Source organism: Medicago truncatula, chromosome 1 (assembly GCF_003473485.1).
Source record: "Medicago truncatula cultivar Jemalong A17 chromosome 1, MtrunA17r5.0-ANR, whole genome shotgun sequence".
NCBI lineage: Eukaryota > Viridiplantae > Streptophyta > Magnoliopsida > Fabales > Fabaceae > Medicago > Medicago truncatula.
Window position 1 is genome coordinate 18,287,934 of NC_053042.1, and position 12,396 is coordinate 18,300,329.

Below are 12,396 nucleotides of genomic sequence, written 5' to 3' on the forward strand. Positions count from 1 at the left end.
TCACCCTTTAATTCATTGTTTGATAAATCCAAAATTCCCAAAATGTTGGTCTTACTTTTGTTGCACCCTACATAAATCCAATTGTTTTGGAGTACAACTCACAAAAACCATTTTCACAGCAAAATGGTTTTGGCATAATTTTATGCAGGTGCTGGAAATCCTTATGCAGGGTGCTGGAAACCATTAAGTACATCTAATGGTTTTGGAGTACAACTCATAGAAACCATTTCTGAATTTATACAGGGTGCATAAGGATTTCCTTATGCACCATAACCGCGCCAAAAAAACTTGTGGTCCAAATGAAAAGATGATAATTGTGAACTAAATAAAAGGTTATATGTATGATTTCAATGTAAAGAGTAATAAATATATTGTTTATGAATCAAAGACTAGAAGTTCATTGAATAAAAGTGATGTCCATGACCATATTTAAGGATGTCATTCTATTTATGTACTTTTGCTTCTCTCAGTTGTGTCTGCTCCAACCTTGCTCTCTATATCAATCTTCCACTCCTTATGGTTGAACCCTAGTCAATTTTTATTTCAATTTACCATTCTCAATCTCATTAGTGTGCTTATTGTTTGACATTGCTGGTGATTCAACGTGTTTGCTATTAGAAGTAATAGCTTGTGATATTTGCTTATAGTTTTTCCTCCACAAGTAATCACATGCTTTAGATATGAAAAGTTTAACTGACCACATTCTCATACAGAATACGATATAGACTGTCATACCTACCATAAATCCGCTTACAATTATATGAATGTTCACGTTTTTATTTATTTAGAAGTAGAAGTAGAAGTAGGATTTATTTGCTTAACATTCATTTATTTTTTATCCGGTTGGACCTAAGATGGTTGGTTGGATGAAATCCATTGTGTTGGAGGATCGAGCTTTGTTCAGTCCGCCGTGAGCATGGTTCCGTTGAGTCGTCTGTTGCAGGTTCTTCTCCACCGGAAGGGGGGTGGTGTACCTGCACTGCATGTGCTCTGACACTCTTTCTTGAACCCCTCACTTCTCCAGCCATCTATTCCTGGGGTACGGACATGAGTAACCCCTCGGGGTGGTGAGGAGCTCTCGGATTAATGGTGAGGAAATCTCGGCCTGTACCGTAATCCAGTAGGTTTTAGGGCGTGTCATCATATGGTGTCGCCAACTTAGTGGACTCGGGTCGGAGCCCAGTTTAATCGGATTGCTCAAACTTGTGAATCTGCTTCTTCCAAAACGTACCAACTTAGTTTGGGAATTATTTCAAGATGTGTATGACAGGAATGTCAAGTGGGTTGGAGGCTCCAGTTTTGTTCTAATTTATGTTATCTATGGTTTTAATATTTTTAGATATCAATACGTTTATATATCTACATATATATAATTGTAACATACTATAAGAAGGCTTGATAACATGAATGGAATGGATACCGTCTTATCCAAGCAAACTAACTGTAGTGGGCCTTTGAAAACTTTTGGTCAAGCTTTCACCTAATCTAATTTTTTGTAATGTTTTAAAATAAATATTTTATATTCTATAATGTTGTGATTCATGTAGTCCTTCTTACTCATTAAGACTTGATTGTTGTTGTTATATTGGCCAAGTTCAGTAAAAAATAGTGAGTAGTCGATAAACTAATTTATAACAATGAAGTTATAGCGGATAACTGATAACACATAAGTTATGGTTGAATTTATAATGTTTAATAAAATTAATAGTTGAAGTAACTTATAAATATGAAATGACAAAAAAAAAATTAAATGACATAAAAAAACACATTTAATTAATATTTGTTTTTTTAATTAAGATTGTATAGGAAAATGAAAATAATAAAAAGTTATAAACTATAAGTTTTAAATTATAGGCTAGTCAAAACCACTATAGGCTAGTAAAAATAAGTTATAAAATCGTGAGAAAATTAAGATTACTAAACAAGTTTTTTTTTAGTCAAATAAGTTTATAAAAAATAAATTATTAGCTTCCTTAAAAAAAATTATAAGCTATAAATTTTAAAACATGTTTTTACCAAAAAGACCTATTAACCATGATGGCATAATGATCATGATATCACATCATACAAAATTTGCCGGTTTGAAATTGGAGGAAAACGAGCGCAAAAAAATTGAAAAATGTAAAGGTTAAAATGAATAAATAGATTTTTGTCTTTATTTTATAACGAATAATCACAATAATTCTTAAACCCCCTATTTTCAGGTTAAAATGCAATGTAGATTGTGCCCTCTTCAACAACAATATCATCAGAGGACTTGACATCTCTGCTTTCGAGATTCTACAGGGGTGTTACATTATGGATTATCTAAGTATTCTTTATATACTTTTTCCCCTTCAGAAGTCAAGGCTCCAAGCCTTCTTGAAGCCTTAACCTTCACTTACAAATCAAGGCATGACGTCTGTCATATTTGAGTCTGATTGTAAGCTAGTTGTTGATGTTATTATTTCCACATCTACTCCTCTTAATGAGTTTGGAGATATAATCTCTAGATGTAAAACCTTATTAGCATCCCACAATAATTATTTTGTGTTCTATGTTAAGAGACAAGCAAATAGGGTAGCTTATAACATAACTAGAGCTTCCTTATCTCATGCTAGCCCCTACCTTTTTTATGATGTTCCTGATTACTTGTATGCGCTTATTATTAAAGAAATGAATTAATCTTGCCTTTGCTAAAAAAAAAAATCATAAAAATTCTTGATCACGCATTTTGTTAGTCAAGAGAATCCATAACATAACAAGTTATCTTATTTCCGATCAAAAAGTCCTTACATCTTTCATGCGTGCTCTTAGTTTTAACCCTTCGCGTTAACCCACCACGCTTCAACCCTCCAAGATCTTCAAAATTATGACGTTAAATAAATATTTTAACGAGACTATTTTAACTAATGAAATACACAATGATAAACTATTTATATTTGTTGGATATATTGGTTACACTTTTTTTTTTAGGGAATATTAGTTTCACATTTAAAAACAAAAATGATTATTTGTTCGAATAAAAATGCAATTAAACCAAAATAAATAAATATCGATCAATTATATAAAGGGTTAAATATGATTTTGGTCTTTATAAAATTGGAAACTTCTATGTTTAGGGCTCGTTTGGATAAACTTATTTTAGAGCTTATATAAAACAGCTTATGCAAATAAATACATTTTTATGTATTATTTATAAGTTTTTAAGGTAGTTTATGAAAAAATGGGTTATGAAAATACAATTTTCGTTAGTCAGAACTTATAGATTAAAATAAAAGCTTATTTATTTACATAAGCTATTTTTCATAAGCTCAAAATAAGCTCAAATCAAACGGAGCCTTAGTCTTACTTAATTTTAATAGTGTTTTGCAAAAGAACTTTTAGTAACGTATTTAACACATCTGCACAAAATTATTCAAAAACTTAAAATTTAAATATAAATTAAACATTTTTGAATTGAGTAGGAACTAATATTAAATGCAAAAGGAAAAAATTAAAGCCTAAAACAACTATTAAAATTAAATAAAATGTCAAATTGTACATGGACAACAAAATTTATTTAACCCTTATATAAAAATGAGTAGAGTTTATAAATGAATGTTTGTAAAGTAGAATTTGACTACTACACACAACTTCGAATTCTACAGTATACTGAATCAGTTTTGGTATTGGTTTGAAGAGAATGAAGCAATCAAAGGATCCATTCGAAGCAGCATTCGAAGAATCACCACCAGAATCCCCAATTGAAACCGAACCAGACCCAGATGCATCCACAGAAAACCCTAATTCCACCAATTCATCTCTTCCACAATCCACTCTCACTCATGAAGAAGAACACAATCACATCAAAACCCCAAACTCCAATAACACAATCACCAAGCATAAAGATGAAGAAGATGATGAAGAAGAAGATAATATGGATGTTGAACTTGCTAAGTTTCCTACTGCTGGTGACCCTCATAAAATGGCTAAGATGCAGTTACTACTTACTTTCTTCTTTCCTCTTATGTTATTTTATTTTTATTTTATTTTTTCATAAACCCTAATTTTATTTTTATTTTTTTGTTAATTGTTAGGGCTATTTTGTCACAGTTTACTGAAGAACAAATGAGTAGATATGAGTCATTTCGTAGAGCTGGATTCCAGAAAGCTAATATGAAGCGGGTAATTTTTTTTCTTCAATTTTACATGTAATAAGGTTTTTAATTTTGATATTGTGTGTATGTTAATGGTATGTTAACTATTATGTAGCGCTGACACTTTTGATTGAAGATGTGTTCGGTGTTTTGACCTTTGTTGATTGTTGGTGGCAGACACCAACATGACATAACACTGACACGTACTTTTATTTTCTTATTTTTTTTGTACGAGGATGTTGTGTTGGATGTGTGGTAGACTAGACGGGATAGCATTAGAAATGACAATATTAGAGAGAGATGAGGTAGGACTTATAATGGAAAAGATGGTGGAAACTAGGCTTAGTTGGTTTGGGCATGTAGAGAGATGGCTTATAGATTATGTAGTAAGAACTAAGAAGAGTAAATCAGATGGAGAGTAGTCAAATCATTGGAGGCAAGGGAAGACCTAGAAAAATTATAAGAGAAACTATTTAGAAAGATCTAGTGATTGATGAGTTAGATAGAAATATGGTATATGATAGAGCATTTTGGTGTCGTTTGATCCATGTAGATCTCACTTAGTGAGATAAGGCTTGGTTGTTTTTTGTTGTTGTTATTACGTGTCAGTGCTTCACAGTGTTAACTTCTGGATACATGGCTGTGGAAGAATTGGGGTTAAATGATCAGGATTAGTTATGGCTGTTAGGTGGATTGATGTTTCATTGTGTATATTTGAGTTGTTAAATGAAGAGGATGAGTTTAAATTAACCGGATTTGGGGTTTGAATTGTTCTTAGACGAAACTAAAGGAATTAACAGATGTCTTTAAGGCCTGGTTGTTTTGAATTTAGCTCTTTATAGTGAGTAGATAGTAAAGTGATAAAACCAACGGTTGTTTTTTTTTTTTTTTTTTTGACAAATAAAACCAACAGTTGTTATTTCAATAAACTCGTGTTTTGTTATGATGGGTGTGTAATATCAACTATTGATTTGTTCATCAATAGTTAATATTAGACACTTTAAACTCTAACATGAGATGCTCACCATGGAAGTGTTGGGTCCCTGTTTTCTACTTTTTCTACAGTGAATGAGTCAGTGACCATTCTAAATTCTTCCCAGAATATCAAACAAACAAAGCATTAGCTAATTTCATGTTTTAGCTTTTTATTTTTTTTATGCTAGGTTAGGTTGATATTGTGTCCTTCAACATTAATTGAGCTTTGGCATTCTGTTTTCTTTTATCCCAAACTGATTAGGGAAAAGTTAATTCTAATTTCAAGATTCTTCATTGATCATACTATAACAGCAAGAACACGTGCAATTGTTGAATATAAATTTTTTGAACTGTTGAGTTCAGATTATTTATAAACAGGATACAGTTTCTTTTGTACACATGAACTGCTTTTTGTAGGTTAGGGTCCCCTAGTTTTTGTCCTGAGCTATCCTTACTCACGTTTTCTCCTTGTATATTATTTAAGAATGATTTTTGTCATGTTAGGCTGTGCATCAATGCTGCTTTTGAACTCATGTACTTCTACATGGAACTGCAGATTACCATTTTTGCATTCCAATTTAAGCTAGTAGTTTATATTATAGTAAGATATGATTGATCACAAGTTGTCTCTTCTCTATTGGTTTCCTGTAAGCAGTTATTAACAAGCATCACTGGGACCCAGAAAATCTCGATTCCAATTACGATTGCAGTATCGGGGATTGCAAAAGTGTTCGTGGGTGAAGTTGTGGAAACAGGTAGATTAGTTTTCCTTTACAAACATCACATGCTTCCGTTTAATATAATTAGAATTAGAAAAATGTGAAGGTATATAACATAGTGAACACTCCTGCGCGCATATCATGTTTCTAAGGTAATTTTTTTGCAGTGTACTGTTTCCATTAATCAAAGTTACTCTATCTTTGCAGCTAGAACAATTATGAAAGAGAGGAAGGAAACTGGACCAATTCGGCCCTGCCATCTGAGAGAAGCACATAGACGACTAAAGCTTGAAGGAAAAATCTTTAAAAGAACAACCTCGAGGCTCTTTCGGTAATGGAGCAAATATGATTTTTGGGATCATATGATTTGCTTGCAACAGTGACTTGCAGGCATGAAAAGCATTTAATCCAAACGTCCAGCTTTTCGAATCATCAGGAAAGAGTGAATCAATGTTGGTATCCATTACTACAAAATAAAATGTGTAATAGACTTGAGCAACATTTTTTCTTTTTAGTTGTGTAAAATATCATTAGTTAATGTTTTTATTGTATTATAATTTACTACCTGTCACCATCAACTAGCAACAAGTTCTTACAAGCATATTTGGTGTTTTAGAATAGAAAATCACTGTGCAAGGGTTAAAAGGAGTGTATCCTTATTTATGCTTAGTTCATCAAAGGGAGTAATTTGTCTGAATATTTGCTTCTAAAATAGTTAGATGGATACCAAGTCCTGCGCTTCTAAATGCATTCAATTTGGTTACATATGCAAGTTGAATAATTGCACAAAATTTTTAACTTTGTATATTTCTGCTCATCACAATCTTTTTCTCAACTTACTCAAAATTCCCTGTTGAAAATTCTCTCTTCTTGCATTAAGAAACTTGAAAGCCTGATTGGTGGCCTCTCTGGCAGAAAATTCAACAGCCCTCTCAAATGGTCATTTTTTTCAAGGATATACTTACAATTATTGAAATCAAATGGTGTTTTTGTTGTGCTTCACAGCTGAACCGTCATCTTAGAAGCAATAACTGGGTTATAAAAAAGTGGAGTCTTATAAAAAAGAAGAGGAATTAACATTAATAGCAGTATCTTATGGCAATAATATACTAAATAACTAGAATAAAATTAAAATTTCATGTGCTTGAAATGATGTACATCCTTTTCTTTTGACAAAGGCAAATAAAATATTAATTAACATAATAAACACACATAAGGTTTTCTTTGGTTATGAAAGATGTTGCAATGTTTAACAAGAATAAAATATGCACAACCCTTACAAAATGGCAACCATATGATCTGCGACAAGAAATATACTTGCTTTCATGTCAGTATTGAAGCTAAACACAAACAGAATACCACCCAGACACCATGAGGTCTACGCAAAGTCAACAATGCGATAGCCAAGCACTGGTATGCTATATTAACAGCAGCCATACATATACTGCTATTAATGTTGTTCCAGCAACAACAAACACCCAACTTTGATTTGCTTCTGCTGCAGTCCACTCTTGCACGCACACACAACTCCCAACTAAGCCATTACTATTAAAATGATGCTTACATGTATATATACATTTTCTATCAATCCATGTTCAAGTTCAGAATGTAAAAGGGTAAATGAAGTGATTACATTATCCAGAAACAACATTTCGTATTGAAGAAACACATGATATAATAAAGATATGCTATTGCATTAGCCCGTCCTTTCATACAATAAATTTTACCAAACACAGACTCTGCTGGTAAGGTCTACACAAAAACAACTCAAACTAATTGCACGTCTACTAGAATAGAAATTATAGAATTATTATTGACCAGTGATTGACATTTTCACTTTCACAGAACAGAGCTTTTATTCTAATTTCTTAATCGATAATAATAACCAAATAGGAACGAGTACTGAGTATCTAATTCTAGCGAGCATCCTTGGATAAGAAAAGGTTGTCCCCTTTGCGGGCGTTGCAAAGCTCATCAACAGAATCACCTCTCTCAAAAACAGCAGCTGCCCCCATTCCAGTACCTGCTCACAATTTACAAAAAACAATATTAACTATATGGTGTTCAAGACCACACACACCCGTAAACATGCGCAGAGTGAGAAAGTGAGTGTACCGATGCACATAGATATTACTCCATATCGACAGTCCTTGCCACGTTTCTTCATTTCATGCAATAGAGTTGCTACACATCGAGCACCTACATGCCAAAAATAAAATAAATTGAATTGCATATGTATGTGGTACCAGTTTAGTTCAATTCTGTTTCTCACATTTCATAGTTCCATGTTCCAAGGCACATTACATTTTTGTTTGAAAATACATAAATCTATTAGGTTACTTTAGCTATAGATGAGATCATATGTTTCCATTCAATAACTTTTATTTCCTTGAATTATTACTGGTATGTATGTGTATGTTCAGTGTCATGTGTGTGTGTGTGTGATCTATCTCCCGAACATATTGGTATCTTTCAAAACAAAAAGGATACTAGTATTTGATAAAGTTCAAAGCTTCATTAAGCAGCAGTGGTACTGTTGCTTTTGGAATGTGAAAATAGAAGTTAACTTTTGGTATATATACCTGTTGCTCCCAAAGGATGCCCAATTGCCATTGCACCTCCGTTAACATTGATCTTTTGTGAGTCAAGTCCTAGCTTGTTACGACAATAAACGAACTGAGAAGCAAAAGCCTGAATATATGCAAATCATTGAAGTTAGTACATAAACAAATGGTGAGAAAAAAGGAAAATAAGATAAGAACATTAGTTAAATACCTCGTTTATTTCAAAAAGATCAATGTCATCAAGCTCTAGACCTGCAGCCTTCACAGCAACTGGAATTGCAGCAGCTGGGCCAACACCCATGATGGCAGGATCAACACCAACTGCGACGAAACTCCTACATTACAACCAACAAATAATGTTCGTCAGATTATAATTAAGAATTTTCCATACCATTTCTGCAATGAGATGATTTTTAAAATGGAATAAGATTCAACATTGAGAAAGGAATTTTTCCACACAATTTTCTGCAATGATACTACAATACACTGCAGTGTATTTTATGCAATGAGTATTCGAGCCCCTTTTTAAAATTGTGGACGAATTCCTGTTTTCTACAGTGTATTGTAGTATCACCACAATCAATACAATGCAAGGGCAAAAGTATCAAATCCTGTGAGAAAGGGGTACTACAATACACTGCAGAAAACAGAAATTTGTCCACACAATTTTATAATACATGTTGGATTGGGTTATATGTGCTATTGTGCTTAATTGATCATGTCCTGAAGATGAATACTTGCGTCAGAAGTTTCCAGAGAAGTAAGAAACAAAATCGGTACTTAGCTGGTTAAACTTAACAATCACTTTAGATTCAACATAAGAAGGAAACAGACACATGAGAGTTAATTTCCAAAACAAGAGAAAGTACAATATTCTGCTGATAAATTACCACTGATTTGATATTTGTCCAAAAATTATCACACATTTCATGTTAAATACACATTCTAATTTATATCATTATGTTAAAAAGCAGGGCAATCCACTGGGCCTTCCTTGTTTATAGAACATACTGTGTACCAATTTGAAATCGGTTTATAAATATTGTGAGGGGTTATAACTTTCATGTTACCAATGAAGTACCTGAATACACCAAGAATGGGTAGCCCCTTTTGCATTGCAATACTTCTTTTCATCAGCAGAACAGCTCCAGCACCATCACTCACCTGGCTAGAATTACCTAAAACACAGACATCAAATCAAATGATTAAATAATGTTATAATAATTAGAAAAAATTTGAGGAAATGAATCACATTTTTATGATCTTATACCAGCAGTGGTGGTTCCATCTTTCTTAAACACAGCTTTAAGCTTTCCTAGGTCAGATACTGATGCGTTGGGTCGAATTCCATCATCAACAGAAATGGTGACAGATTTCTCCTCGCCAGTTTTTGGGTCAACGATCTATTGAAGATAAGTCTAAATTAGAACCTAATACCTGAAAGGAAAATACAATATACCCTTATAGTGGAAATTGGCCAATACCTTGGTGGAAACTGGAATGATTTCATCTTTAAATCTACCAGCCGCAGTAGCAGCAGCCGCTCGCCTGTGAGACTCAACCTATCAACAATATTATCCGCAAGATTTAGTTATGGTTTGTTAAAGTTAAAATATAAATAAAAGAGAAAAGATAATGTTGCAATAAAAAAAATATTCAACTTACTGCAGCTTCATCTTGCTCTTTCCTTGAAACTCCAAAGCGACTGGCAACATTTTCAGAGGTAATCCCCATTGGAAGGAGGCAGTTTTGGGCTTGTTCAAACATTTTCACCTGCATGACAAAGTAAGAAATATCACGACCTTGTAGCCCTTTAAAGGTATTATTTTAAGAAACCAAAATTGAAAAAATTAAACGAAATAATTAATCTGGCAAAGGAGATAAAGTTAGGGGAAATGGGAAAATTACTCTAGGATTCACTGATCCATCCCATGCCATTGGATTGGTTGTCATGGATTCCAAACCGGCACCAATACCTAAACAAAAAATAGTTAAAGGTAAAACAACGTGCAAAAAGTTATTGCAATCACAAGTAGAAAACAATTTGATGCATCCTTTACCAATGTCATAAAATCCAGCCCTTATAGCAGCAGCTACATCAGCAACAGCTTGTAGCCCAGACGAACATTGTCTGTTAACTGTCCTAACCGGCACAGTCTCTGGATGGAAAAAAAAAATTTGTAAACAACTAACCAGAATCATCGATCAGATTCAGTTACACAAATTATTTAGACATACCAGGAAAACCAGCATAGAATGCTGCCATACGACATTCACTAGCTCTTTGAGATCCAGCTCCCAAAACAGAACCGACAACAATATCTCCAACTTCACTTGGGTTCAAGTTTGTTTTCTCAATTACAGCCTACAATGAAACCTCAACATCATGTTCATGTAAATGGATGCACATTGATAGAACAGAACGTGAACTAAAGTAGTAAAGGAGTTAGAAATTAGAAATAAAACCTTCAAAACAGGAGCTAGGATATCATCAGCGTGAGTGTCTTTGAAACCACCACGTTTAGCTTTGCAAAGAGCAGTCCGATATGCACTGCAAGCACATAACAAGTAATTCAATAACTACTTATATCATAAGATAAGTTCAAATAAACTTGTCCACAAATCTCCTATATCAATTATCAAACAAAACACATGTTTTATATGAAAAATTCAATTTGAGTAATAGCTGAACTCACGCTACAATCACTACATCGTCCCCAAATGCAGCTGTCCTGTGATAAGCAGCACTGTCTCCTGCCAAACATGCTGAAGCCTGTGAAATCAAATGTTCAACATACAAATATAAGTCCACCATAACAAGTTTATTTCAAATCATAAACATACACACATATACAAACTTATTTACATACTACATACATCTCAATATACACATGCATAAACACAAATTCAAAATAATGCTTAATAATCAATAAATGAAACTTTGTGGAGTAAAGGGTCAAGCAGAATATTCCCTCTCCTGAAAATTCATATTCCAATGAACATTCTACTTTGTACCAATTCATATACTTTTATCGAATCAACAACAATCAGGATAACAAATATGAATGCCTCAAAACTCAAATCATATATGTTTTCCTTTATTTTTATCAAACCAACACCAATCAAGTCACCATCTCATTCATCAGACAAATAATAAACATGAGCTTCTATTTCCAATGATCGAGACGATATATCATTTGATTTTAACTCATAAAGTGATAATCCACAATAGAATCCACATGAATATGAACATATACTTTTTGGTGATTACATCAAATATGAATATCCAAACAAATTCAAGATCACAACTTTAACAAAATTCCAAGCTAACAACCAATCAAGATAACAAAAACACACATAAAATCCAAAAGGGTCATCAAATATCACAAAAGAAACAATTAAAAGGCGATAAAATCAAAGCAAAATTGAGAAATTCAAAGAGAAAAAGATGAAGAAAGAAACAAACATTGAGAGATGTGGAAGATGAATCATTGGATGAAAAAGAAGAAGGATTGAGATGTTGAAGCAAAACTTTTTGTCTGTTAATCGCTTTGTCCATCTTGAGAGTGAAAATCGAATCGAAATGAATTGTGAAGAAGAAAAGTTCAGAATGAGATTGTTTCTTACATTACTTCTATTTATTTTCTACTATATTTATTGTTTCTGTTTCACGAAGTAATCGGAAAATAATTTAATTTTTATTTTGTTTTGGATAAAGGATGTAAAAATAAAATATTTATTCTTGTTTTTTGGTAAGAGGACAAAATAAGAATATATTAAAAAAAATTAAATTCAATCCAATCCTTTAAAAAAAATTAAATTCAACCCAAATTTGAATAAGAATGATTTTAAGTGTTAGGCTAGTGAAAAACTTTAAACGAGTGATTAAGAACTTTTTGGTGAGCTCTAAAAAAAAAAAACTTTTTGGTGAGTAAAAAAACCTTGATTGAAAATACAAATTTTAAGCTGTGTGTTTTAACATATTGAAAAATGATTATGATCAGAAAATATATATATATA

General features: G+C 32.7%; 2 protein-coding genes across 2 annotated transcripts; one reads left to right on the plus strand and one right to left on the minus strand.

The window, feature by feature from the left end:
- Positions 1–3,574: 3,574 nt before the first annotated feature.
- Positions 3,575–6,558, plus strand: LOC25483108 (transcription initiation factor TFIID subunit 11). Its single transcript, XM_013611759.3, has 4 exons — positions 3,575–3,960; positions 4,059–4,146; positions 5,749–5,848; positions 6,020–6,558. Exons 1-4 carry the CDS (start codon positions 3,665–3,667, stop codon positions 6,145–6,147), a joined length of 612 nt encoding a protein of 203 aa, XP_013467213.1. The 5' UTR covers positions 3,575–3,664; the 3' UTR covers positions 6,148–6,558.
- Positions 6,559–7,412: 854 nt separating this feature from the next.
- On the minus strand, positions 7,413–12,019 carry LOC25483109 (3-ketoacyl-CoA thiolase 2, peroxisomal). The gene is made up of 14 exons (XM_013611760.3): positions 11,843–12,019; positions 11,073–11,149; positions 10,843–10,927; positions 10,615–10,741; positions 10,437–10,535; positions 10,285–10,352; positions 10,042–10,149; positions 9,861–9,938; positions 9,647–9,779; positions 9,458–9,554; positions 8,588–8,711; positions 8,395–8,503; positions 7,928–8,011; positions 7,413–7,835 (listed from the first exon to the last, which is right to left on the minus strand). The coding sequence occupies exons 1-14, from the start codon at positions 11,933–11,935 to the stop codon at positions 7,729–7,731; spliced, it is 1,389 nt and encodes a 462-aa protein (XP_013467214.1). The 5' UTR covers positions 11,936–12,019; the 3' UTR covers positions 7,413–7,728.
- Between the last annotated feature and the right edge of the window lie 377 nt (positions 12,020–12,396).